Source organism: Mustela nigripes, chromosome 14 (assembly GCF_022355385.1).
Source record: "Mustela nigripes isolate SB6536 chromosome 14, MUSNIG.SB6536, whole genome shotgun sequence".
Lineage (NCBI taxonomy): Eukaryota > Metazoa > Chordata > Mammalia > Carnivora > Mustelidae > Mustela > Mustela nigripes.
Window position 1 is genome coordinate 27,275,149 of NC_081570.1, and position 26,691 is coordinate 27,301,839.

The 26,691-nt window shown below is 59.6% G+C and overlaps 3 protein-coding genes across 7 annotated transcripts; 2 read left to right on the forward strand and 1 right to left on the reverse strand.

The window, feature by feature from the left end:
* The first annotated feature begins 486 nt into the window (after positions 1 to 486).
* TEKT2 (tektin 2) lies at positions 487 to 4,411 on the forward strand. 4 transcript variants are annotated; one of them, XM_059376334.1, is made up of 10 exons: positions 487 to 591; positions 1,342 to 1,554; positions 1,636 to 1,761; positions 1,962 to 2,167; positions 2,861 to 3,004; positions 3,085 to 3,199; positions 3,367 to 3,474; positions 3,572 to 3,715; positions 3,887 to 3,966; positions 4,132 to 4,411. In XM_059376334.1, the coding sequence occupies exons 2-10, from the start codon at positions 1,399 to 1,401 to the stop codon at positions 4,343 to 4,345; spliced, it is 1,293 nt and encodes a 430-aa protein (XP_059232317.1). In that variant the 5' UTR covers positions 487 to 591; positions 1,342 to 1,398; the 3' UTR covers positions 4,346 to 4,411. The 4 variants fall into 4 exon arrangements, with proteins under 4 accessions (XP_059232317.1, XP_059232320.1, XP_059232318.1 ...); XM_059376337.1 differs by lacking the exon at positions 487 to 591 and adding an exon at positions 593 to 616; XM_059376335.1 differs by lacking the exon at positions 487 to 591 and adding an exon at positions 606 to 688.
* Positions 4,412 to 5,140: 729 nt separating this feature from the next.
* ADPRS (ADP-ribosylserine hydrolase) lies at positions 5,141 to 10,552 on the forward strand. Its single transcript, XM_059377250.1, has 6 exons — positions 5,141 to 5,398; positions 7,818 to 7,914; positions 8,184 to 8,391; positions 8,490 to 8,674; positions 9,004 to 9,104; positions 9,719 to 10,552. The coding sequence occupies exons 1-6, from the start codon at positions 5,179 to 5,181 to the stop codon at positions 10,009 to 10,011; spliced, it is 1,104 nt and encodes a 367-aa protein (XP_059233233.1). The 5' UTR covers positions 5,141 to 5,178; the 3' UTR covers positions 10,012 to 10,552.
* Positions 10,553 to 11,785: 1,233 nt separating this feature from the next.
* COL8A2 (collagen type VIII alpha 2 chain) lies at positions 11,786 to 26,185 on the reverse strand. 2 transcript variants are annotated; one of them, XR_009399640.1, is made up of 3 exons: positions 16,549 to 17,031; positions 13,549 to 15,962; positions 11,786 to 13,389 (listed from the first exon to the last, which is right to left on the reverse strand). XR_009399640.1 is itself a non-coding variant. In XM_059376338.1 (3 exons), the coding sequence occupies exons 2-3, from the start codon at positions 16,733 to 16,735 to the stop codon at positions 14,044 to 14,046; spliced, it is 2,106 nt and encodes a 701-aa protein (XP_059232321.1). In that variant the 5' UTR covers positions 16,736 to 16,751; positions 26,147 to 26,185; the 3' UTR covers positions 11,786 to 14,043. The 2 variants fall into 2 exon arrangements, 1 of the variants encoding a protein (XP_059232321.1); XM_059376338.1 differs by adding an exon at positions 26,147 to 26,185 and having other exon boundaries at positions 11,786 to 15,962; positions 16,549 to 16,751.
* Between the last annotated feature and the right edge of the window lie 506 nt (positions 26,186 to 26,691).

Here is a 26,691-nt window from a genome sequence, read left to right on the forward strand (position 1 = left end):
AAAAAATAAAATAACAAAAAAAAAAAAAAAAAAAAAACTTAAAACAAAAAGAAAAAAAAGGCTGGATTTTGAGCTTTGTTTCTAACACCCATTACCTCGCCCTGGGATGTGGCCCCTCCAAACGCAAGCCTCATTCCTTCGGTGCCATCAGGCAGATGGATGCAAATGTTGGGCAAGACAGGACCAAGGGATGTGTTCAATCATGTCAAATACACACACATTCTGGAAGGATATCTGCTGAGTACTGAGCCTGAGCGGGATGTTACTTTTCCTACGTATTACGCATTTGTTTTTAACCTTGTCGACGCGTAACTTCTATCAAAATACAAATGTTTAACATGTACATGGAGTGAACGCGACACCTCGAAGCGCTCCTCCTCGGGCCCCCACCGGGCGCCCCAGCCCCGCGGCCCCCGCCGCCTTCCTACCCCTTGGGCCTCCGGGCCCTGCCGCCGCCGCCGCGCCGCCGCGCGCTCGCCAAACCAAACACCAGGCGGAGGGAACGCGCGGGCGGAGCGCGGGTGCCTAGCAACCGGGGGCGCCGAACCCAGTTGCTGGGGACGCAGAGCGGAAGTGCGAGCGGGGCTGGAGGTGAGAGGAAGAGAAGAGCCGGGAGGTGGGGGGCCCTCGCCCAAGCCGAGCTCCCTCCTTCTCCCCTTCCTCCTCCTTTCTCGGCGCCTGCGGCGGGGTATTAATTCAAACCAGAGGAGAGGACGGCTGGGACCTAGACGGACCCCATTTCCTGCCAGTGGGGACCCTCACACACCTGCCCCTGCTCCCCCACAGAGGGCAGAGGGAGGACGACCAAATGGGCAGGAAGCCAACCCCCCACCCCCCAACTCCCTAGTGCCAACCCATGTCCCCTGCAAAACTAGCTCGTGCTCTTCCTGGAGAACGGGGCTCCTTCTCTTAGATCCTCACGGTCCTGGCCCAAAGCTGGGGCGGACAAAGAAAAGACGTTTCCACAAGACTTGGTTGCTGGAAGTAGGGGTGGAAACTGGATTAAGGGCTATTTTTCCTGCTAAGCGCCCCAACCCCCAGCCCCACTAAGGGCTTGGCAACACACACACACACACACCTCAATGGACTCCACTGTTCCCTTTCACCTGTTCAAGGACCAGCAGGGTCCAGGAGTTTGTGTCTGTGGATGGATGGGGGCGGGGCAGGAAACCTAGTGGACACCTCTCACAAAGCTAAGTAAAGCCAGGGCTGTTCCCAAGCCAGCTTCCTGCAGGAAGGGTCTGGGAGCAAAATGGACAGGAGCATGTACTTTGGAGGGGGTTTTTGATCTAGGACAGTATCTCCTGAGTGGTCTCCTGCTGCTTTGTTTTCCCTCTCCAGCTGAGGAGGGTGACTGGAACAGGCTTCGGGTGTTCTGACCCCTCAACCCCCTGCGCCATGGCCACACTCAGCGTCAAGCCCAGTCAGCGCTTCCGGTTGCCGGACTGGCACACCAACAGCCACCTGCTGTCCACCAACGCCGAGCGGCAGCGAGATGCTTCACACCAGATCCGCCAGGAGGCCCGGGTCCTTCGCAATGAGACCAACAACCAGGTTGGAGGCCAGAGCCCTACTGGGTGGGCAGAGGAAGAGCCCCAACCCCGCACCTTCTTTATCCGGCTCTGTCTCTTCCAGACCATTTGGGATGAACATGACAATAGGACTCGACTGGCGGAGAGGATTGATACTGTCAACCGTTGGAAGGAGATGCTGGACAAGTGTCTGACAGATTTAGATGCTGAGATTGACGCCCTGACCCAGGCAGGGAGCCGGGGGAGGGAGCTGGGAGACCCTGCGGCCAGGACCTCCCCACACTCCCCACTTCAGGGTCCGCACACCCTTGATGGGGGGTGTTGGGTGGCATGTCCACTGAGTCACTCACGGGCCCCTCTGTAAAGTGGGGATGAGAGCTGCTTCCCAGGGGATGGCCACACGAGTGTCCCGTGCCCTCTCTTTTCTAGATGAAAGAGTCAGCAGAGCAAAACCTGCAGGCCAAGAACCTGCCTCTGGATGTAGCAATTGAGTGCCTGACCTTGAGGGACAGCCGGCGTGACATTGATGTGGTGAAGGACCCTGTGGAGGAAGAGCTGCACAAAGAGGTGGAGGTCATTGATGCCACCAAGAAGGCCTTGCAACAGAAGATTAGCCAGGCCTTCGAGAAGCTCTGGTAAGGGAGCTCTATCATCTCCATGTTCAGCTGCACTTGAAATCTGCATGTCTGTCTGTCTGTCTTTTTTCTGTAAGATTTTAAAATCTATGTGTTTGAGAGAAAGAGAGAGACCAAGGGGAGGAACAGAGGGAGAGAGACAAGTGGACTCCGGGCTGAGTGCAGAACCCAACGCGGGGCTCGATTCCACAACCCTGAGATCATGACCCGAGCAGAAAAAAATTGAGAGTCAGACTCTTAAGTGACGGAGCCACCCAGGCGTCCCAAGGCTGCATGTCTTCCACATGAAACATGTATTGTGGGTAATGAGTAGCGGGCTCTTGGGCTCCCTTCTGACCCTGCCGTGCCCATTGCGGAAACCACTGACTGTAGCTCCCACCGCCTGGATGCCGTCTCAGAACACTTCATACCGCTCTGCTTTAGGCAGCCATCAACAGCTGACTGGGAGCGGGAGAGATGAAGCCCATTTGTCACCACCCCTGGGTACCCTCTCGTGAGTGTGTATGTGTGAGTCCACACATGCATGTGCCCCCAGGGGTGTGTGCAAGCAGGCAGGGGTCCGCATTCTCTCTGTAGGGCGCTCCTCCAGCTCTGCCCCAGCTGGCCCAGACCTCAGTGTCCCTTCAGGACCACGGGGGCTGTGTCCTGGGGCCTTGGCGGAATGGTCCCTGATCGAGTCTGTTCCCTCCCCAGCCTCCTGCAGGAAGTCCGACAGCAGCTCAGCTCTGACCATCGGGACAAAATGGAGACACTGGACATTGACAGAGGCTGCCTCTCTCTCAACCTCAAGTCCCCAAACATCTCTCTGAAGGTCAATCCCACACGTGTCCCAGACGGGTAAGAAGAAGTGTTTCACTCAGTTTCTCCTCCCCGCGTCATAGCCCGTACTCTTCTGAGCCCAGTGTTTCCTGCCGCAGCTCCTCCACCCTCCAGCAATGGGACGACTTCAGCCAGTTCAACAAGAGCCGAGCAGAGGCTGAGATGAAAGGGGCCGTAGAGCTGAGGGAGGCCATGGCCCTAACCATTGCCGAGGTGACCGACCACTCCCACACCCTGCTCTTCCAGGGCCGGCTGGTGGCCCGAGCGGTCCCGGTGGCCACATGGTGTCCCACCACACACACCACTCCCCAACTTGAGCGATTTCCTCAGATGGCCCCGAGCTTACAGCCCCCCCTTGGCCTGCCTATCCTGTCCTTCAGACCAACAATGAACTCGAAGCCCAGAGGGTGGCCACAGAATTTGCCTTCAGGAAGCGGCTGCGGGAGATGGAGAAATTGTACAGTGAGCTCAGGTGGCAGGAGAAAAATGTGAGCCTTCTCGGTTTCGTCCCTGGGCCCCGGGGTTCCTCCTGTGGGACGAGAGCCGGGGCTCAGCTGGTGGAGACCAGTCACTCTGTCCCTGCAGACCTTGGAGGAGATCGCCGAGCTGCAGGAAGACATCCGGCACCTGGAGGAGGATCTGCGCCGAAAGTTACAGAACCTGAAGCTATGCCATACCCGGCTAGAGTCCAGAACTTACAGGCCCAATGTGGAACTCTGCCGGGACCAGGTGCGAGGGTACCCCCGTGGGGCACTGGCCCCCGCTAAGGCTTCCTCCAGATCACCCCTCCCCCCCCAGCACATATCCCTGGACAGCAGTGGGAAGCAGGGGTGCTGGTGGAGGGCAGTATCCAAGCCCATAGACTGACCTGGGCCTCCCAATGCACCCGTCTGCCTCTAGGCACAGTACGGCCTCACTGACGAGGTTCACCAATTAGAGGCAACCATCGCTGCCCTGAAGCAGAAGCTGGCGCAAGCCCAGTAAGTTGGGGAGTGGGCAGGGGGCGTAGGGAGACACCTCCTACCCATGGGACCTTTTGCAGCCTGCTGGCTTCCCTGGTGTCTTTCTTCCTGAAGGCCAGTGAGTTTGGCCTTGACCTCCCCTTGTGGGGCAGGGGTGATGGGCTGTTCATGCCCCCTCCCCAGGGATGCTCTGGAGGCTCTCTACAAGCACCTGGCCCGGCTGCAGGCTGACATCGACTGCAAGACCAACTCCATGCTGCTGGACACCAAGTGCATGGACACCCGCAGGAAGCTGACTGTGCCTGCAGAGAAGTTTGTGCCTGAGGTGGACACCTTCACCCGAACCACAAACCGCACCCTGAGTCCGCTCAAAACCTGCCAGCTGGAGCTGGTCTAGTCTTGGGGGGCTGAGGGATGAGAGAAGGGTCTGTGGGGAGATGGAAGAGGGAGGGGGGGTGGAGAGAATGAATTTAATAAATTGTGGAAAGAATGAATTTAATAAATTGTCAGTCCAAATGCCTTTCTGCTATCCCTGCATACAGTCAGCGGGGAGTGAGGGGGCTCTTGGCTCTGCTGTGTATGGAGGAGCAAACTTGGGGAACATCATTCCTCAAGCTCTATGTTCTAAATCTGAGTCCTTTCCTCCTCCCTCCTCAGGGAACCCCTCTCTGGACCAGGCTGACATCCCCCTGGGCTCTAGCACCATGAGCTCTCATCAGCTCGGGGCCCCAGCTGGACCCTTGCCTGCTCTCTTCATGCCTAGGGGAAGCCCAGGGGAAGCGGGGTAGGCTAGGATCACAGTGGGAGGGCTTGGGGGTGGGGACCCAGGCCTGAGGGAGCCAAGAGCCGGGAAAGCAGTGGGAAGGTGGGCTTGGAGCAGGCTACAAGGAGCAGGGGTGGGGGTGGGGTGGAGACAGTGGCCTTAAGGGCAGGGCTGCCAGGGTCCGATGGTCTGGCTTTGGGCCCTCCTCTCGCCTCGGGGACTCTTCAGTGGCCATCCCGCCCATCTGTGAGCCATTTACAAGTGGAGAGAATGGGGCTAAAGCAGAGGCCTGGCCCAAGCCAGTGCAGCAGGACTTGGGAGCTGCAGCTCCGGGCCGCTGGGCGGCGCTGTGGGTACGGAGAGGTGCTGCGGCTCCGGGCCGCTGGGCGGCGCTATGGGGCCGGCCGGGGGGGCGTGGTCGAGCGGCGCGCGCCGGACGTACCGGAAGTGGCGACTGCTCCGCGCGGATGGCGGCGGCGGCAGCGGCGGCGATGACGGCTTCGGGCTGCGCGGGGGCTGGGGCGGCCCGCTCCCTCTCCCGCTTCCGAGGCTGCCTGGCCGGCGCGCTGCTCGGGGACTGCGTAGGCTCCTTCTACGAGGCGCACGACACCGTCACCCTGACGTCAGTCCTGCGTCACGTCCAGAGCCTGGAGCCGGACCCGGGCTCGCCAGGGAGCGCGCGGACAGGTGGGCGGGGCCGGGTGCACGTGGGGACGCGTTGGCCGGAGTTCCCGGGGGCCTCGGGACAGGAGGGACAAACCTCGGAGGTGAAGCTGCCCGGAGCTGCCGGGGCCGGGTCTGGAGGAGCCGCGGACAGCTCGGACTCAGCGCGTCAGAGTCCGAGTCCCAGCTTCGCTCTCGCCTGGAAAGTTCCCCGGTGCCGGGCCTGGTAAGCCGGTCCTGGCAGCCGGTCCTTCCAGCCGTGCAAGCCGGCAGCCTGTGCGTCTTTCCCCTGCATCGCGCCTGATCCACCCTGTGCACCACCAGTCCATTCTCCACGCAGCAGGGAGTGATCTCGAAAGAGCCGAGACGGACCTTCCCCCGCTGGAAGCTTTGCCGTGATTTTCCCTTACTCTTAGCATAGACCAAATTCTCTAACATGTCCTACCTGGTCGGCCCTCGCCTAAGTCCCTGTTTCACCTTCGGCCACCCTTGGCCTTGTGTTCTGTGCTCAGCTGCTCTTACACCAGCTTGCCAGGTCTTTGCAGTGCTGTCCCTTGTATATAAAGCCTGTCTCCTCCCCTTGTGCATCCAGGTCCTCACCCAGATCTCTGATGTCAAGGGGAGGATGTTTCTTGGAGAGCATGTAGAATAGTAAGAAGAAGGGGCCAAACTCGGAACCCTGGAGGAGCAAAAGGAGCTAGACTTGGAAAGGGTTTGATGGGAGCTGAAGCATGTGGGTAGAATAGCAACAAAACCTGGGAGAATTTCAGGATGGTCACGGTGAGATGCTACAGAGAGGTTAAGGAGAGGGAAATCTGGGTTTTAAAAACTATTTCAGTAGAATGTTGAAATCTGGAGGTAAGGTGTCAGTGGGTTTAGGAGGAAATGGAGAAAGGAAATAGAGTAGAAGGTATGATGAGGAGAAATCAGAGCTGTGGTTGAGGCAAAGACAGGATGGAGGGATGGTTTTTAATTTCATCTTTGCTTTGAGGTTAAGATGAAGGAAAAACATTTTAGGTGTTTTAGAACCTTTTGGTTGCACGTAGCAGAAAACTCAGCTCATAATGGCCTAAGCAAAAGGAGAATGTGTTGGCTGGCATAAGTGAGAAATCCTGAGGTAGGTCTGGCTTCAGGTGGAGCTGAATCCAGGGGCTCAAGCCACGTCCTTAAGACCCAGCTCCCCTCCTTATTCAGATCCCTGTTCTGACAGGTTGGCTTCACTCACTCTGGCAGACCCTCCGCATAGAGTGGCCCCAGCAGCTTCAGCAGAGGAAGAGTCTGTCTGCAGCAGCCCCAGCAGAAATCCAGATCACATTTTCTCAGCCTGGCTTGGCCATCTGTCCATCCCTGAACAAACGAGTAGGGTGTGCTATTTGAGGAGGCTAGTGGTGGTGTGAACCTTATGCCCCAATCATATGGGCTGAGAAGGGTAGAGAAGTGGCTCCCTGGGGAAGCCGAGTGCAGGGACCAAACGAAGAGAGCATGGGTGCTACTCCACCATGCAGGAAGAGGTTGAGAGGAGAGGAAGGAAGAACAAGTTCACTGGGAAGCTGGGCTGGGTGGGCTGGAAGAGAAACTCACTTGGTCAGGAGGTAACAGGAGAGTGTAGCTATGGGTAGGAGGCCTGTCGACCCCTCTTCCTAGTGAAGCCAGGATGGGAGCCCTCTAAAGAGTGAAGGGGGGAAAAAGAAAGAGTGAAGGGGAGTAAGTGGGGCTGGGGGCTTGCAGTACACAGAGAGGAGTGGAAGTGGGGTCGGGGCTTGCTAGGGCGTGTGCTTCCTTCTCTGTAGCCTTCTCTTCCTTCAATAAAACCAAGTGCCACCAGTCCCTTGCCGGCTCCCAGACTACTCGGGACGTCTTCATTTGCAGTGTCGGAAGTGCCAGAGCAGTAGTCCCGGGCACCCAGAAGAAGGAGCGGGGCTTGAGGAGGGAGGGTCCCAGACTCCCAAGGTTGGTTCTGGGGATGTGGAGGGGAGCGGTGGGATAGAACAGGGAAGGGCTTCGAAGGCCAAGGCAGTGAATTTGGCCTAGTCCTGAAAGCAACAGACAGCAATTTTGAGCAGCAGAGAGATGAGGAAAGGGATATTCTGCTTTTAGGAAGAATCGTCTGGCTGCACATACAGGCTGGGTTGGAGGTTGGGTGTGGTGCAGGAAAGCTATGGTCATAGTCAGAGGGGAGCAGAAGATTTGCCTTTAGAAATCAGCAGGAATAAAGAATTGCTGAGAATCCCAAGGCCTGGAGCCCAGGAAACTGGGCAGAAGAGAAAGAGGGAGTATGCTTCTCAGTAGAGTATGCTTCTCAGTCTCAGGGTCATGAGTTCTAGCCCCACACTGGGTATAGAGCGTACTTAAAAAAAAAAAAAAAAAAATAGCGGGGGGCCAGAGCCCCCACCTTCAAGCCCTGCAGCACGATCTCACCCTCACCCCCACCCTGTCCCTGCAGAAGTGTTGTACTACACAGACGACACGGCCATGGCCAGGGCCCTGGTGCAGTCCCTGCTGGCCAAGGAGGCCTTCGACGAGGTGGACATGGCTCACAGGTGAGGGGGGCGGACCTGAGGGGGAGGTAAAGCAGGTGGGCTGAGCATCTGCACTTCTTGGCCAGAGTGATGCTGCAGGTGCATGCTGGGGCCCCAGCTCTCGGCACGACGCTGGCACTGCGTGGCTTCCCAGGGCAGAACCAACTGCACCGGGAGCTTGGGCCTCAGTCCCTAAGGCTTCCTCTTTTCCCAGGCCAGCCAGAGCTCGCCCCTCCCAGCCCTGACACATGTCTTTTCAACCCTCATCCTGTCTCCCTTCTCTCTCTTAGATTTGCTCAGGAGTACAAGAAAGAGCCCGACCGGGGTTACGGTGCTGGAGTGATCACTGTCTTCAAGAAGCTCCTGAGCCCCAAGTGCCGCGACGTCTTTGAGCCTGCCCGGGCCCAGTTTCACGGAAAAGGCTCCTATGGCAACGGGGGTGCCATGCGGGTGGCCGGCATATCCCTGGCCTATAGCAGTGTCCAGGACGTGCAGAAGGTAGTCCGGGCGGGCCGGTTGCTGGGCGCTCCCCTCCCTCCTCTCTGCAGCCCGGGTTCTGTGACAGCCCGTCTTTGCTCCCACTGCCTCTGCCCTAGTTTGCCCGGCTCTCAGCCCAGCTGACACACGCCTCCTCCCTGGGTTACAACGGTGCCATCCTGCAGGCCCTGGCTGTGCACCTGGCTTTGCAGGGGGAGTCGTCGAGTGAGCATTTCCTCGAACAACTCCTGGGCCACATGGAAGAGCTGGAAAGTGACGCCCAGTCTCTCTCAGATGCCAGGGAGTGAGTATGTGGGAGGGAGGCAGGCTGGAAGGGCGTTTGGGGGTGTGCCTGCCTTGTGGGGTCCTCCGGCATTGCCACAGGCTGAAGCCTTTTTTTTTTTAAATTGCAGACTTTTGGGAGAGTGTGGGAGGAGCCCCTTTGCCTTGACTCTGCGTTGAGGCTCTTAGGTTACCAGAGACTGGGACGGGCAGCTCATCCCCAGGGTGCTCCTACTTGTTGTCAGGACACCTGTGCTGGGTGTCAGCCTGATCACCTCCCGCCTCCCCCTCCCACACCTCTTCCCCTGCCTCCCATCTCCACCCTGCTGAAACCTCACCCCTGACCCACAGGTTGGGCATGGAGGAACGTCCCTACTCCAGCCGACTGAAGAAGATCGGCGCTCTTCTAGAGCAGGACTCTGTCACCAGAGAGGAGGTGGTGTCCGAGCTAGGTGGGTAGACCCTCACACCTGTCATCCTCGGCTCGTCCTGGGCTTAGGGACAGATGGGAGCCGGGAGGCCCGCCTGCTGTCCCATTTCTTGCCCGAAGCTGTGGGGACAGCGGAGCCTGCGCTGTGCCATCCTTGGCAGGGCTGGGAACACATGCCTCCTTGCTGGGGTTAACTCCAGGGCTGCCACGCCACCAGCCTGGCCGCTGAGCATCCCCCGGAGTGGCAGGTGGCCGTTAGTTTTCACAGTTGATGTGGATAACCGGTACTTGTTTAGAGAGCACCTGTACTGTGTTCTGGGCCCCGTATGGAACACTCTCCCTGTGGCCCGTTTCACCCCCACACCAGTCCAGAGAGTCGCTGCCTTTATTCCCTCTCTGCCTGAGGAGTCAGATCTCAGAAACCAGAATCTCAGCCATGAGGGAACTTGCATGGTCCCATGCTAGCAGGAGGGAGAGCCAGGATTTGAACCTGGGTAGTCTAAGTCTAGAGCCTCTGGACTGAATCACAGCCCAGCTTGAAACTGAGAGTATTGACTTGGGGTGAGTGGTGGGAAGATGGCTGGGGACATAGAGGGTGGAGGAATGTGGGGTCCCCATGTGCTGGCTTCCCTGCAGGCAATGGCATTGCTGCCTTTGAATCTGTGCCCACTGCCATCTACTGCTTCCTGCGCTGCATGGAGCCTGACCCCGAGATCCCCTCTGCCTTCAACAGCCTCCAAAGGACTCTTATCTATTCCATCTCACTCGGGGGGGACACAGACACCATTGCTACCATGGCTGGGGCCATTGCTGGGGCCTACTATGGGATGGAACAGGTGCCAGAGAGCTGGCAGCAAAGTTGTGAGGGCTATGAGGAGACAGATGTCCTGGCCCAGAGCCTGCACCGTCTCTTCCAGAAGAGTCCATGAGGGCCTCAGCTGCTGGGACTCCGCTGTGTCCAGCCGGCCCAGCTGCAGCTCAGACTGGAGATGCTGTGGTTCCTTGGGCACGGGTCTTTGCCTCCGTCATCCTGCAGTGGGGGTGAAACACGCGGCTGGTCCGGGGTGGAGGACTGGTACCTCCCTGGTGCTGGGTTCCGGGCTCACTGCCGAGCCTGGGGCCTTCCTGGCTCCCTGGGCAGAGGGGAGGGATTTGGACAGGTTTTATTATGGAAGGGTGTCTGTGGCATTTTCCTGTCTTACCCAAGACGTGGGATTCTGGGGGTTGGGGTGGGGGCAGAAATGATCGGCAGCGGCGCTGCTACTTCTTGTTGAGATGTGGCCAGTCTGCCAGAAAGCACGTCTCTGGCTGGGTGGAGCCCTGGGCAATAGTATGTTCACGTGGGTCAGGGAAACCAGCCCTGGCATCCAGCTGATCTAGATGCACACCTGGCCTTTGGCGGTCATGGGGCGTGTTAACAGCTTCTGGTGGAAGTCACAGCAATAAAACAGTTTTTGGTAAGTCCTGCCACTGGTGCCCATGTTTCTCCTTGGCCCTGAATGAATTTCCTCCCCCCTGTACCCCTGTGACCTTTTCAGGCCTTGTACCTCTTCATTTGCTCTACTGGGAGCCAGTAACGGAAGGGTGTGGGGTCTTGGGGCAGATCCCTCCAGTTCTTCCAAATGGCTGTGCTGTTCAGCCAGGAAGGGCAGAGTGGGCATGTTTTAGTGCTTTTTCCTGTTGGAGATCATTCAGAGTGACCCAGGCAGTGGGCAGAACAAGCCAGATGTCCCTGTTCTCGGGGGCTGACTTCTTCATAGGTTGTTCCCCAAATAAGACCCACATCCAGCTGGCCGAAGAGCAGGACCCCAGTAGGAGGGTGCAAAGGGCACCCCCTCCCACCAGACTGCCGACCCTCGGGTGAGGAGCGTGCATCGTGTTGGTGTCCTAGGTGGAATGAAGGATTTGGGCCTGTCTTTATCTTGAGCTCCAGTCAGAGGCCTTGGCTTGAAAGGAAGTTTTACACACCATTTGTTTTGAAGAAAAGAAAATCGAAAGGGAGAAGACCCCTCCGCTCCAACTAGGGATGTTCTCCAGTTATCCTTCCGGGCTCAGTGGAGAGAAGCACACCAAGCTCTGCAACTAGCGTGAGGTCCGAGGACTGATGGGCAGGTCTGCTTTCAGCTGAGATGGTGTCCTGCCAGGCTGGGGCAAACCACGGGGCTTTTCAGAGCTTGGATTGTTTCAGGTTTGCTGCCCCCATTCCTCAAGCCAGGGACAGATCTTTATTGCTGAGCAGTGCAGGCTGTGGGCAGGTGATTTCTGCCATGGACAGCACCCCCCGAGTCTGGCCTTCAGCAGTGGGCCTGGCACTGGCCCCCACCCTCAAGATCAAAGATTCATGATTTCATTCATAATTTCTATCAAATGTTGAAACTTGGTCCCTGGGACCCTGAGCCAGCTGTCATGCTCCACTACCCCGAGAGCTCGCAGGAATGTTCCAGGGAAGCTTGGAGCATCTCCCCCAGCTCCAGTCACTGTCTTGCTTTGATTGCCTAAAATGCCTCTTGGCATTTCCGTGGTGCAGAGGCTTGGCAGCCTAGGATCACGGAGCATTTCTGACATGGCGACAATAGCCCGGCTGGGGGCCTGGGGAGGAACTCATGCTCCTTGAGAGAAGGCGCAGAGCAAGAGCCCCAGAGGCTTGAGACCCCCATGCATCGCTACCAGGCCCGCATGGCGCTGTTCATACAACAGGTTTTATTGGAGTTGTGTCAGTACAGACAGTCAATACTGCTGTTTTTCTTTTCAAAAAGAAGCCCCACCCCCCTTTTCGATTCCCAAGTGCATTATTCCCAAATCTGTGACACAGGGCACATAATAGGTATGTAGAGAACTAAGCTTCCTATACCAGGTTAGAAATGAAATTACTAATGAAAACATTCAAACCTTAATCTTAAAAAAACAACAACCTAGGAATCAGAATATAAAAAATGCACCAAAGTACCATAGTTTTCATAGTTAAAACTTGGCATCGTTTATCAAAGCTAGTCAAGTGGACACCTGGAACTAAATTCCCATAGACATTTCGGAAACACCAGCCACCCCTCCCCCAAAGGCTTCTGGAATGACATTTAGCCGAAGCTAAGTTCTGTGAAACAGCTCTTTTTCTGGCTTCCCCAGTGCCCTCCTTAGTCCCCTGGGCTCCCCCTCAGAGGTAATGAATTTCCACCCATTGGAACCCCTCCCTAGCTGGTCAGATGGTGGCAGCTTTGGCCCAGGAAGGAGGCTGAGTAAAGGACCCCACCAGGCTTGGTGTGACTCTTTAGTTCTCTTGGGTATCCGGGATCAAGCAATCCACCATGAGGCCCAGCCAAAAGCTGTTCAAGTGTCCCTCGCACAGCTTTGGGTTTCACTTTTGAAAGACAAAGCGAGCGAGCGGTCAAAGGGCCTGCTTTGTTGGGAGAAGTGGGTTGGGAGGAGGCCGGTCCAGGAACCCAGAGCTCAGCGAACCAAAATTCGGCCACCACCATGTCCAATATGGACAGTCTGGTGCCGGCCAGAATCAGAGCAGTGGAAGACCACACTGCGTGACCCCAGTTCACACTTGGTACGGAGACGTGGGTTGGTTTGCGGCAAGCTGAGGGAGAGGCCCCAAGCCCCACCCTCGCCCCCGGAAAGTGGCCATCTTTGCCCCAGCATTAATCTCAGCTTTATCCATTGAGCTTGAACTAGCAGATAGGAGAGGGATCCTGTCCGTTTCCTGCAGGGGGTGCTCTGCTTGGGAAAAACGGCAGAAACATCCCGAGTCAACTCATTCCAAAGGAGGACTGTTGGCACTGTTTTCCTCAGAGTCCCAGCCTTCTGGGCCCTAATCCTGCTTAGAACAGGAAATTGGAACCAGAGGGGAGGAGAGGAAGCCCCCTCAGATTAACCCCTCTAGTAGACACACATACCCACCATATGGTTCTTGTTAAGGAGAAGCAGGGGGGAGCCTTCATCATCCCCGAGCTTGTGTGTACCTTGTTCCGAGGGCCGAAAAAGAGGCTCTCTGCCTTGGGGACACTTGGGTTGCGGGGGGCAGGATACCTTACAATTTTGTATGAAGAAATCAGCCCTCCCCCAGCAGGGGAAAGGAGAGGGAGGGTACTTGAGTTCACCGCTGGTCGGTCCTGCCCCGTGCCTGCTGAAGCAGTCAGTCCCCAAGGGCTTGCGCGACTGCGCTTCTGCTGAGCAAAGCCAGTGGGCGGGAGCAGCCTGGGAGATGGAGGCTGCCATCGGGTCCCAGGTCCGTGCTCCTCCCGTCACAAACCACCGCTCCTGTGGCTGCAGCTGGAGCAGAAACGGGGTTGGCCCTTTCCAGGAGCCTGCAGAGAAGGGGCCGAGCTCCTGCACCTGCCATGGACAGGCCTGTTGCCACAGCATTGCGCTGGGGGTGCAGTCCTGGCAAGGCATCCACTCTAGCCACCTCGATGCCCCCCACCCTTTGCTTTCCCCCGGAAGCAAAAACTCTTCATGGGACCCACCATCTGCTGCTGGAATTCCCAGGGGAGCTGGAAGAGCCCCAGCCGAGATCCGAGGTGCCGTCTGGGGGCCAGCAGGAAGGGCAGGGCTTGGGCCTGTGTCTCCCTGGCGGAACGGAATGGGAAGCTCAGTCCCCTCAACGCTCTGACCCAGAGAAGCAGCATCCTTCCCCACCCAGCAGAGCCCAGGACTCCTGAGAGGGCAGGGGGCTCCGACAGCGGGGCTGAGTGTCCTGGGGGCCTGCCTACAGCGGGGGCGCAACCCCCACACTGCGCAGACACTTGGGGGAGAGGAACTCAGGCCAGCCTCTTCCAGAAACCACCTCAGCCTGCGTGGAGGGAGAAACCAAACCAGTCTCCTCGGGCCAAGGCCACGGCCGCTTCTGCTTCCACATCTGTTCAGCCTTTGGTTTTTTCTTTAAATGGAGGTTCTTGTAACTGAGCAGGTCTCTCTACCACTAAAGAGGAGGAGGCCAAGGAGGCAAGGCCCCCGTGGTGTTATGTGGGGCAGAGCAAGAACCCTGAAAAGGAGGAGTGGATATACTCAGTGGAGTAGAGGCCGTTGGCCTGGTCCGATGGCATCTGTACCCAGACCTGGTCGTTGGGCCGCAGCTGGAGCACAGCCCCACCAGATGCCTGGTCCAGGTAGCCCTTCTTGTACTCGTCATAGGTGTATGTGGCTGGCACGTTGTTCTTGTACAGGGCCACCCACACGTTGGTGCCCTTGACGTGCACGTGGTAAGCAAAGTAGTAGACCCCACCCACAGGGCAGGTGAAGATGCCAGTGGCTGGGTTGTAGCCACTGTGGCCGTTGTAGAGAGTCCGGTCAAACTTGACAGGCATGCCCGAGGCGGGGAAGGGTGAGGTGAGTACGGCGGTGAAGGCGGGCGTGCCGTGGGCTGACAGCTCTCCCAGCCCGAACTGCGGCTTGCCCCCCTTGCCCAGTACAGCGCCCTCCACGCCTCCATTGGGCAGGTGCAGGCCGGCGATGCCAGTCTCATCAAAGGCCCCCGGGGCGCCAGGGGGACCAGGAGGCCCAGGAGGCCCGGGAGGGCCAGTGAGTCCTGGGGAACCAGGGACCCCAGGGGGCCCTGTAGGCCCAGTCACTCCCGGTTCCCCCACTTTCCCCTCGCCTGGGGGCCCTGGCAAGCCGGGTTCACCCTTCAGGCCTGGCAGTCCCTGGGGCCCGATAGGACCAGCTGGGCCCTGGAGCCCTGGGATTCCTGAGGGGCCCCTCAGGCCTGGCTGCCCAGGGAGCCCCAAGTCACCCTTCTGTCCCAGGGCTCCTGCCACCCCCGGTCCCCCAGGGCGGCCAGTGAAGCCCGGCTCACCTTTGGGCCCAGTTGGTCCAGGGGGCCCATGGGCCCCAGGAAGTCCCCTCTCTCCTGGGGGCCCAGGTTTCCCAGCCAGGCCATTAGGTCCCTGGTCACCCCGAATCCCAGGCACTCCTGGGGGTCCTCCGGGCCCTGTATCCCCCTTGGGCCCAGGGGGCCCACGTCTGCCAGGGAGTCCTGCAGATCCTGGAAGTCCTGGGGGTCCCCCAAGGCCCTGTGGGCCTTGCTCCCCTGGCTCCCCATCCTCACCTGGCTCACCCCTGTCCCCCAAGAGGCCTGGGACCCCAGCTGGGCCCCTGTCCCCCTTGGGGCCTGGCAGTCCTGGCACCCCATAGCCAGTGGGGCCTATCAGACCAGGGGGTCCACGGGTTCCTGGCTCCCCTTTGGCCCCTGCTGGGCCCTGTGGCCCTGGCAGCCCTGCTGCCCCTGGGACCCCCACACCATCCACCCCGGGGGGCCCTTTTGGGCCCAGAGCCCCTGGCTCCCCCCTGGGTCCCGGTACTCCCGGAGGCCCCGACTCACCCTTATCTCCAGGGGCCCCAGGAAGCCCATCCAAACCTGGTTTGCCCAAGCCAGCTGGACCAGGGAGGCCAGGGGGTCCAGGGGCACCCCCCTGCCCTGGGGCCCCAGGTAACCCTGGCTGACCCACTCCATTATCCCCCTTGAGACCTCGATCACCTGGGGGCCCCGGCTCCCCCTGGGGCCCTGGCTCCCCTCCGAATCCTGGGGGCCCTGGCACCCCCTGGGGGCCTGGCTTCCCAGGGACAGCAATGCCTGAGGGTCCAGGGAGGCCAGGAGGTCCTGGGGGCCCCCGAAGACCCTGGTCCCCTCGTATCCCTGGCTCGCCCTGAAGCCCTGGCTGTCCTGGTGGCCCAGCCTTGCCCGGGAGCCCTGGGGGACCAGCCTTGCCCATCCGGGAGAAGCCAGGGGGGCCGGCGGGGCCAGGCTGCCCATGGAGTCCTGGTTTTCCGGTGCCTGGTTTTCCTGGGAAGCCAGGAGGGCCAGGGGGCCCTCGAGGCCCAGGCTTCCCAGGCGGACCAGGCTCGCCTTTCAGGTCCATTGGCAGCAGCGGTAGAGGCATTTCTGAGGCGGACAGAGAGAGAGAGAGAGAAGGGCCATCAGGGGCCCCGCCCGTGGAGACATGGGTGGCACCTACCCACGCCCCCATGGGGCAACACTACATCTCTTCATAAAGACCACACTCCCTCTCCCCCTCCGAGCACTCATGGGAGATGGGGTTTAGGGGTTTAGGTCCGACGGCCCTCTTGGGGGCTCCTAGTACCCGACATACCCAGGCGGGACCTTCCCCAAGAGCTTGGAGGGATTCCCATCCCTGCCCGACCTGTGGGCTGGAATGGCCGCCAGGTGGCGCTAGCAGCCCTCCTTGGAGTCGGCCCCACTGCCCCCCCACCCCGCCAGCTTCCGTCCCGCCCCCTCCCCACCCCCGCCGAAGACCACCGCTGCCGGCGGAGCGCGCCCCACTTCCGGCCGCTCCGAGGTCAGAGGCTCCCGACCAGCGTCAGGAGGAAAAGGGAAGGGTGGTGTAGATCTCAGGTGGGGATGGAGAGGCTGTGACTGGGGGCCAGGGAGGGGCTGGTGGGGGGTCAGGAGGCAAGGAGGTGTGGGGTCAGGAGCTGTCCAAGGCCCTGCGGGGCGGGGAGGTGCTCACCCAGGTACTGGCCCTTGCCCTCGCGGAACGGCGGCCCCACAGGTCCTTTGTGCATGGGCTGCACGTACTTCACCGGCGCGTAGCCCGCGGCCCCGCCGGCACCGCCTCCGGTGGCTGCCCTCGGCCCGCACCCCAGCAGCAGCAGCAGCAGCAGCAGCGAAGACAGGGGCGGCAGAGCCCCCCGCATGGCGGCCGCGGGCGTGCTGCAGGGAGGAACCGAGAGGAGCCGTCAAACCAGCCCCCGCGTGGCTTCGCACCAGGCCCAGGGACTCCCCAAAAGATCCGAATGGAGGTGCTGTACACGAGCAACGCCCGCCGTGTCCGAGTCCGCGAGAGTCACCCTGAAGCTCCCGCAAGCCCGCCCGGGACTCTCCATCCACACGCACGTCCCCGGGCACCCTCTCCCCTGGACTTCAGCCGCCCCCATGCCAGCGGCTTGGCAGCCAGACGCCCCCTGCAGAGCAGGCATCTGACCCTGGCGCACCCCTGCTGAGACCCTTGGATGACGAGACCCGCTACCATGTTCTGGGCCTGCTTTCTGCCCAGCGGCGGGCTGAGTTCGCCAGAGACAGGAACTCCCTTAAAGCTCTCAGGCCTTGAACAAGTTATCATTTCTGTCATCCCCATTTTCCAGATGACAAAACTAAACCAAAGGGCAGCAGAACTGGGGCCTCCCTGAGGTCTGCCTGACTTCACATTACATTGGTGAGTCCTCCTGGGGCTCCCCTCTGCCTTCAAGATCAAGGCTGTGGTGCCTAGTAGGGATTCAAGGGTAAAGACTAAAACCTAGTCAGCGCCTGTCTCCAACCCTCTCACCCACCACCCCCTTCTCTGCCTCTCCACTCTGCAGGCAGCCTGACACTTCTGGGCTTTTGTCCCTGCTGTTTCTCTACCCTCCATGTTCTTTCAATTTCCTACTCGTCCTTCAGGGCGCGGGGACCTGTCACCTTCTCCTCTGGAAAGCTGACCCCTCACCCCTTTGTGTCCCTGCCTAGCCCTGTCACAGCCTGCAGCCCAGCACCGAGAACAAGGCCTGGGTGGGGAAGACTAGAGGTGGACACGCAGCCTGAGCACTGCCACTCCGGGAACCTGTTTCCTCAGGGGATAAGATGTCCTCACAACACAGATGTGCATCCTCGGCTGAACGGACAGACCGCGGCCGAGCCACCCCGTGGGACAGGATTCAGCCACGCAAAGCAATGACGTGCCACTTCGTGCTGGGACCCAGGGAAATCTTGAAACCGTCATGCTGAGTGAAGCAGCCGGTCACAATCATATCATACACGATTCCATTTCTGCGACGTGTCCCGAAGAGGTAAATAAAAAGAGACAGAAAGTGGACTGGTGGCTGCCTAGGGCTGGTGGGGAGGGGAGAAGCAAGCAATCACAAGCAGGCAGGGTTTCCATCAGAGGTGATGAAAATGTTCCCAAATTGACTGTGATGACAGCTGCCAACATCTTAAAACACATTTTAAAAAGTTATTGAATCGGACACTCTAAATGGGCCAAGTGTATGATATGTGAATTGTATCTCAACGAAGATGTCATTTATTTTTGCGAGAGAGAGAGAGCAAGCACGAGCAGCAGGGACGGGCGGAGGGAGAGGGAGAAGCAGACTCCCTGCTAAGCAGGCCTCCATCCCAGGACCCTGGGACCACGACCGGAGTCGAAGGCAGACGCTTAACCAACCGAGCTGCCCAACTTAACCAACTGAGATGTCCTTTTTGAAAAGCTGTACTAACATCCTGCTTCTTGGGGCGGCCCCGGCGGTCGGAGACACTACCAGGTGCCCCTCCATGGCACTTGGAACATCCAAGGAAAGTCCCACGGCCCCTGCCTCCCTGCTCCGGCTCCCCTCCCCCTGGGGGCCTCTCCACACCGGGCGCCCGACTGCAGGAGGGTCTGCGGGTGGGTTGTGTGCCCGTGTACCTGGGGATGCATGTGGGGAGCAAGGCCTTCCCCGGGCCTGGGCTAGGTCCTGAGGTTAACGTTCCTCCCAGCTCAGTATCGCACTGAGCTCCGAAGGAATGAATGCCGGGCTCCAGAGAAGGCCGGTGAAGCTGCCAGCCCAGCTCTGCCATCAACCTGTCTTGTGACCTTGGGCAGGCAGATGTCCCTCAAGCTCCCCCTAAGCCCCTGAAACAGGAACGTCCGCCACCTGCGGGGGTCTCCAGCCCAGGGCTCTGCGGGCTCTACCTCACTGAGTCCTCCCACTCGCCCGAGGCTCAACACTGTTCTTACCCCCGTTTTGTAGATGTGGAAACAGCAGCTCAGGCAGCGCGAACCTTGGCTGGGACACCACCCTCACAGGCACCCTGTTCCGTCTGCACCGTCTGCACCGTGACTGACGCCAGGATTAAGAGGCCGCAGCCTATGGGCTCGGTCCTCGGGGAGGTCTGGCTGATGGAGTCTCTGGCCGGGCACTGCCCTAACCTTGCAGCCCCGAGAGGCTTGCCTCTCCTGCTCTCCACGTGAGGAAACACACACGGTCCGAGCCCCTAACCACACCACATGGTCTCACCTCTCTGGAGAAGGATGAGGGTCCTCCTGCCCTGGCCATCTGCGCTGGGCAGGGGACGGGAGGCAGGACTGGAGTAGGGGTGCTCACCCATACACACAGCCAAAATGTTCTGCCTGGAGGGTGGGCAGGGAGGGTGGGGGAGCAGGCAGAGGGGGCGGAGCTTGCAGCAGAAAACAGGGAGAGGTGAGAGGGCAGTTCTGGCCTGGGTAGGCCACAGGCGAAGGTCATGGCACCGCCACCCGTGGGCTCGGGATAGCCCTGGCTCTGGGAGCCCTGACCCTCTTCCCATACGGAGCTGAGGCCAGTGAGGGGCGAGAGGGCAGATCAGGCTCAACTGGAAGGGGGCTTAAGGCAGAGGACTGTGGGGGAGTACAGGCAGGCAGGACACCAAGGCCAGAGCCCCAAGTGCAGCCAGGAGCCCAGGCAAGCCCCCCTAGCAGCCTCCCTACCTTCCAACCTCCTTGGCCGTGCCAGGCTCTGGCAAGCATGCCTCCCTCACCCCCTGTGCCTCGTGAGCTGTGCTGTCCTGGCTGGGGGCGACAGGACGGCTACAGGACCCGGAGCAGATGTCCCCTCTGCAGGGAACAGGGGCTGCAGGAGGATGGCAGCTCCCACTCGCCGCTCCAGGGCCTCCGGTCAGGCACCGGCTAGTGCTTTGTTCAGTAAATGCTTCCATTCCCACAAGGCCCCTGGGAAGGAGGACCCCCCCACACACCCCACTTCTCTTTCTGCAGATGAAGAGCCCGATGTTCAGGGAGGTACAGCGATGTGCCTGAGGGCGAGAGCGGGCAACCACATCTGAGCAGAGGTCCGCGAGAACTGCCGGGCGGAGGCAGCCAGGACAGGGCAGCAGCTAAGACAGACAGACAGACAGGCTCCAGGCTGCCTGCCTGCAGGTTTAGGAGAGAACATCACTCCAGCTCCTGGAGGGAAGGCTAGGGAGCTGAGCAAGCCCATGGCCTGGAGAAGGAGTGTGCCGAGCCTGTTCACGGGGCTGCCGAGAGGCACCATGTCCCTGGAACGGCCCGTCGTGACAGCCTCTTGGGACACACTGCCCCCAACCCAGCCACCCTCAAAGCCGAGGGTGCCTGGGTGCTCCGTGTCCCCTGCCTCCTCTCCACTGGCCTACTTTGCCCTCAGCTCCCTGAAGCTCTGTGCCTTCTGGACATGGGCCTCCAGACTCCGACTTATCCTTGCACTTATCCCCGGGAAGCCTGTCAGGCACTTGTCCTGGTCCCCACCCAGGCCTGTAAGCCCCGTCACAGCTCTGCAGCCCTCTTTGGCTGTGTCCCTCTCTGTCCCCACTCTGTGCCCAGCACAGGACTTGGCTGGCACACAGCGACACTTGACAGAAGTTGGATGCGCTCAGGTCACTGGAAGTTTAAAGACCACACCGATAACTTCCTCGCTCCTTTTCTTCGTGCAGATACGTGTCATGGCCCTGGGAGCCCCCCTCAGCCTGGGCCAGGAGGACACAAGTGAGCTAGAACGGGAAGAGGTGAGGGCACACTCACGTGGCCTCCGTCAAAGAACTTGAGCTAAGAGCAGCCTGCGCAGGAAGCAAAAGTGCAGAGAAAAGAACAATTCACTTGGAATTCACAATTCCAGCAGCGGTGGCCAAGCAGTATCAGGGTTCCAGGCCGGCTCTGCTGTGCGACCTTGGGCAAGCCATCACCCTCTCTGGTGACCTCCGAGGGGGGAAGGCAGGAGCCAGGGCAGCTGGGAGGAGGCCCGGCTGGCAGGGGCATGAGGTGGGCTGCGGAAGGAGACGCTGATTCAGGGGATGGAGCAGCGGCGGCGGCCGGGGAGCCGAGGTGTTTGCACAGCTGCAAGTCCTTAGTGGGGATTTCCCCCTTTTCAACAAATCCCCGTAAAACAGCGTTTTGTCCAAGTCAGCGTTTTGTGGCAGCCTGGGCCTCCTCCTGGGGCGGCCAAGGAGGCTGGCTGGGAGCACAGAGAGCTCCAGGGTCTTTCAGAACCATTCGGGGTAGCGGGAGGATGGGGGCACCAGCAGCAAGAAGTGCCACCAATAGAGACCCCTCTCCTCCTGGACGGGGGGGTTGAGGGAGGGGCAGAGCCACCAGCTAACAGTGACCCCCTCCCCGCCCGTGCTGGCTCTCCGGGGGTCCTGTCCCAGGGGTGACCAACAGAGCCCCCCATCCGACGGAATGTAGAGGCCTCCCGGTCCTCCATTTCATAGACGACCTACCAGAGGTCCAGATGGAATGGCGGGGGGGGGGGGGGGAGGGGGAGGCTCCCGGGGACCATGCAGAAGGGAGCCAGTGTGGCCCTGGTGGCCCCCCTCCTGGGCTGGGGGCTGGACAGAACGCAGTCCTGCACAGCCCTGCACATCGCAGCCGGGCTGGGGGAACGTGGGGAGCCACAGCAGCCCGGGGGCCGCCAAACCACAGGTATGTTATGAGACACTTCCTGTTGTGGAGACATTTCTGCGGGATCAGGATCGCCAGCCCCGCTTGCTCCCCTGGTGCCTCCGGTCTCCCCACCGGCTCAGCCTCCTTCTCTGCTGTCTCCCCAGGTCTCTGGCCCTGACTCATTTCTCCCGGTCTCTGTCTCTCTCCCCAGCCCTGTCCCTGCCCCCTCAACAGGTGAGCAGCAGTTCTTGCTCAGGCTCTCTCTCTCTCGGGGGTCCGGCCCTGGGGACCCCAAACGCCCTCCTACCTGCCGGCAGCCCCTGGACTCCTGTTCCAGCACAGCTGCGTATGAGCTGTGTGATTTGGTCAAGCAACTTAACCTCTCTGAACCTCTGTGTCCTCACCTGTGAAAGGATTCCCTAAGGTGATCGAAGCCATTGTCCCCTCCAGGTGTGCCGCTCTGTCCCGTTACCCTGAAGGCCAGAAAGTTCTCCCTTCAGTCTCACTTCAGTTTCTCTTGCTGCAAACCAACAGCTTCTCCAAACCCTTAAAAATCTCAGCTGACTTACTGCCAAAGGCCAGTATGAAAGTTCCAGAGTCCATTTTCTGGTCTTCCAGGCCTTTTTCCCTTGACGGCTCCAGAAGTGGGACGAACCGGGGGTCCCACAGCTGGCTCAGGACTAGGGTACACTCATGGGTCTCGCACAGGAGCAGAGGAGCTGCCCTCCTCACCCACTGGGCGTGATGCCCGCCCCCCATTGCCCAGCAGGCAGCTCCGCAGACCCTCCTCCCCCACCTCCTCCCTCGCTTGTGGGAATTAAGGAGCTCTCTCCTGTCCTCCTGTTTGTTTTCTTCTTTATGTTTTATTTATTCATTTGACAAACACAGAGGGAGAGAGCGAGCGCACAAGCAAGGAGAGTGGGAGGCAAAGGAAGAGGTAGAAGCAGGCTTCCCATCGAGCAGGGAGCCCAGCTGGGATCATGACCTGAGCTGAAGGCAGAGGCTCAACTGACTGAGCCATCCAGGCGCCCCTCCTGACTCCTCTACTGAGTCTCAGATGAGAAGGGTGCGTGCCTACTCAAGGCCCAGCCACCTCCACACCCCTTCCCCAGGGCCTCCCGCTGTCTGCATATGACCCCCACCCCATCTCCAGCCTCTCCATCACCTGTCCACACAGGCCCAACTGACCCCTGACGCCAGCCACCCTCATTTCTCCCCAACCTTCTCAGCCAAGTTCCTTCACAGACAAGGACTGTCTCTAAACTTCATCGCTCTCTGCTCCCTGCCCCCCACAGTGCAGAATCCTGCCTGGGGGCCTGCTTTCCTCCTTCCTGGAAAGGCTCCTCCTCAGATTCTCCACTCCCTTCCCCTGCCCACTCTGCAGACCCAGGCTTGCCCCAGGGAGCTGCCTCAGGCCTCACCCCTTGTCTCTGGATGTTTCTTCTACAGTTTCCAGCTCTTGCCAGGCAGGCCTACAGTCCCAATCCCACCACTGAGGGTTCCCACATCTGTCTCCAGGTATGACCTCGCCCTGAGCCCGACTCTAATGTTCAACTTTGAGCTGAGCATTTTCACCTGGCTGGCCCTTAGACACCTCTGCCCGAACTGTGGTCATTATCTTCTCCCCATTACTTGCTCTTTCTCACTCCCAAGTGCCCAGGCCAGATATCTGGACATCACTTCTGACCCTTCCTTCCTTACAGGGCAATGAGGAATCTTTCTAGCCTGTACAGTGCCTTAGCGCAATTAGAAAGGGGTACCCCTCCTTCCAGCAGATTCAGGTACTCTCATTGCCTTGCCTTTCCTGGGTGCCCTTGTACAGTAACCAACCTGTACAACTGTACCTGACAGCTCTGTTCCTTTACACACCCAATCCAATCCTGTAGGCCCTCCTCTACCTCTCTCGCTTCTATTGCTGCCTCTCTCTCCCCATAATGTCTGCCGTAATACAGACCTTATACTCTCCCAACACACCGCGCAGGAAAATCCCCGCCAGTTGGTAAAGGTTTGTTATATTAAGTCGCCAAATCCTCGCCTGCATGATCATAGCAGCCTCCCCCGCCATCCTCACTCAGCTTCTGTTTTTCCATAGATCCCCCAACCACACTTCTTAAACTTCAGTGTGCGTCAGATAAAACACAGGTTCCTGGGCCCCATGCCCAGGGATCCTGATTCAGTGGGTTTGGGGTAGGGCCCAACATCTGCATTTCTAAAAAGCTCCTAGGTGAGGTGATGCTGCCTGTGTGTGGACCACACTTTGACACAATTCTGCCCATGGCCCTCCCCTGCTCTGGATTCTCCAGTGGCTCCCTAGTACCGACTTGATAAGTTCCACACTATTCTGCAATTTGAGTGGCTTTGTGGAGGAGGAGGAGGCATACGTCAGACTCAGTAGGATGTGGATCAATTAAAATGGAGGAGATGGAGCGGGCAGAGGTTGATGGTGAGCTTGGCAAAACCCTGAGATCACCGTGGGTGAGTGCACTGAGTAAGAAGGTGGGGAGCAGCTTGCTACAGGCGCCATGTGGGTGTGTGCCGCGGCCATCTGTGCCCCTTCCTCTGTGTCTCAGTGTCACTAAACCCAGAGCCTCACCTGCCTGTGCCTCTCAGGCATCTCCTGAGTGTCTCTCTCATCCCGTCTCTGTGTCACTGTCCTATTTCTGCCCATCTCTGGGACCCCTTTTGTCCCTCTCCTCTCCTATGTCCTTGAACCTCGATCCCCGTCTGAGTTCTAGCCTCTGTAAGTCTCTAGCTGTGGGTCACTCGATGGGACCCTCTGGCAGGCCAGCGGTTATGGCCCTAATACTCAAGCTGACGTCAGTTCTGTGTCGGACCTCGCTGGGTGAGACTTGTGGAGTCCAGTGCCTACAGCGCCCGTGAGCTGAGCTCTCTGTCCTTCAGGATCAATCGGAGACTCAGAACCCCTCACGCCTCAAAGCACAGGCACAAGGATTGCTCTAAAACCAAAGAACCACCTGGAATCTGGGACTTGGGGGGTGGAGAGGGGCGCCAGGTGGGGGCAGGGCTGTCTGAGGGCCACCTCAGCTTCCAGGTCGATGGCAGGACTGAGGCATTGCTCTCTGCCCACCCTGCCTCTCCTACCAGGCCTCGATCTGCTAAGAGTCCAGCATCCCTTCCCTCTGCAGGTGAGGCTCCCGGACGCAGGGGGCTCAGCCCGGGAAGCTGCGCTGTCGGGAGGCTGGGAGGGCCAGTCAGAGCTCTAGAGTCCAGAGGAGTAGTGGTGGAACATTTCAGACTAACAGCAGCGCATCCAGGAGGCAGAGAACTTCGGGTCTGGAACTCGACGGGGAGAGGCATGGACTAGAGATAAAAATAGGCCCTCACCAGCCAGATTGCTGTAGCCTGGACAAGGCCATGGACCCTCCCTTGGGGAAAGCACCCACATTTAGGGGTGGGAGGAGCCCCCTGCAGCCCTGAGCCCCAGTGTCCTCATATCCAGAAACCTCAGCCTATTCAGTATTTCCTTCTACCTGCTTACCTGGCTGCCTTTGCCTCACGGCCCTCTCTGCCCAGAGTTCCCTTCTGATCTTTCTCCTCCAAGCAAACATGTTATTTCTCATTTAAGACAGCTCATGTGCTTCCTCCTCCAAGCAGCCTTCCCTCAGCTCCTCCTCCTGGGCACCTCTCCCCCACCCCACCCCTGCCTCATCCCTGACTGGGGCTTGGCACACAGTAGGTGCTCAGTAGGGTCTGCAGCCTGGGTGTGCCAGCTCCAGGCCTAGGACACCCCCCCCCACACACACACACACCTCCAGCCACGCCCACAGGATGGCTTTCCAGAGGCCTTTGTTCTTTGTGGTTCCTCCAGAGTCCTTCTCAGCTCTGGGGCATAGGCGGCTTGGGCGGGATCTCCCTCCCCACAGAGGATGAGGTCCATCTCCCCGGCTCCAGAGGCTCCCCAGCTCTGAGAGTAAAAGGTAGAAGCCCCACTACTCTCCTGGGGAGAAGCATCTCGGGGCAAAAAACTCTTCCAGGGAGGAAGGAACAGCCAGCTCGGGGCAGAAGAAGAAGAGGCCCAGCAGTGGGCAGGACTCAGAGCAGTATGTGTCCTCAGGCAGGTGGCCAGGGGACTGGCCCTTCCCTGCCAAGGGGCTCAGGCCTCGGCTGCTGACATCGCCCACTTCCCAGCAGAGGCTTTGAACTTCTGAGCGGACAGAACATGGAAATGCTCCCCCACCACTGCCAGCCCCCAGCCATCCCCAACCCCCTGCCCGGCCTTCCTTTACGGCAGCCAATCCCTCGCCTTCTGGTTCATATTCGCAGCCTTTTCCGGAGCGCCACCCGCCGCCCGCTGCCTCCTCGCGCCGGCCAAGATTCCAGAGCCTTCGCGGCTTCCCTGCTCGGTGGCGGCGGCAGGAGGAGCCGGGCTGGGCTGGGAGGGGGCCTGGCGGGAGCGCCGCCAGGCCACTGCACCCGGGCAGGCCAAGCAAACACAGGCCCCGCCAAGGAGCTGGGGCGAAATAGTTCACAAATGAGAAAAAGCTGCTTCCGAGTTGGGCTGGGGTTTTAAAGCCTGGGGCCACAGGGAGCTGAGGTCACCTGTGCGAGAGGGGCTGCCCGCTAGGACACCCTGAGCCGGGGAGGGGCTTCTGCTGCAGCAGGAGGGAGCCGAGTGAGACAGCAGCAAGCACCGGCCTCATCCAGCCGCGGCTGTCAGAGAACCCTGCCCCCATATCCAGCTTACCTCTCAGGTCCCAGGGGCCTCCGAAGGTCCCAGCAAAGCCAAGGCCTGGGGATGAAAGAGGGAAACAGACAGTGAGGAAGCTGCCGGGAGCCTAGAAGCCTCTGGACCCTGACCCACGGGCCCCCGGGGCCTGCCGCAGGTCTCTTACCTGGAGCCCCTGCTGGAAACTGGCCCCAATCTCAGCCCCTCCTCTGTGGGAGCCCGAGGGAACGGTCTTCCTTTATTTGTTCCACGCACACTTAGCAAAGCCCATGGGTGCCTGGGCTGGGGCAGTGGAGCTCCTCCTGTCCCCGGGCCCGGGCTGAGGAAGCTCCTTCTCCACACCAGGATCCACACTGGAGAAGTCCCTATTCCCTATCGGGCCCTGGGCTGGGGGGCCCCTTCCACAGGCTAGGCTTCCTGAGAAAGCTCCTACTATGTGAGGAACCGACCAAGGCTGGGCCTTGGGGGCACAGAAACAGCTCAGCCCCGGGCCCTGCCCTAAACTAGCATTGGACAAGGGCCTGTCACACAAGTGGCTGACATCTCCCAGCTGCAGGAGCCCA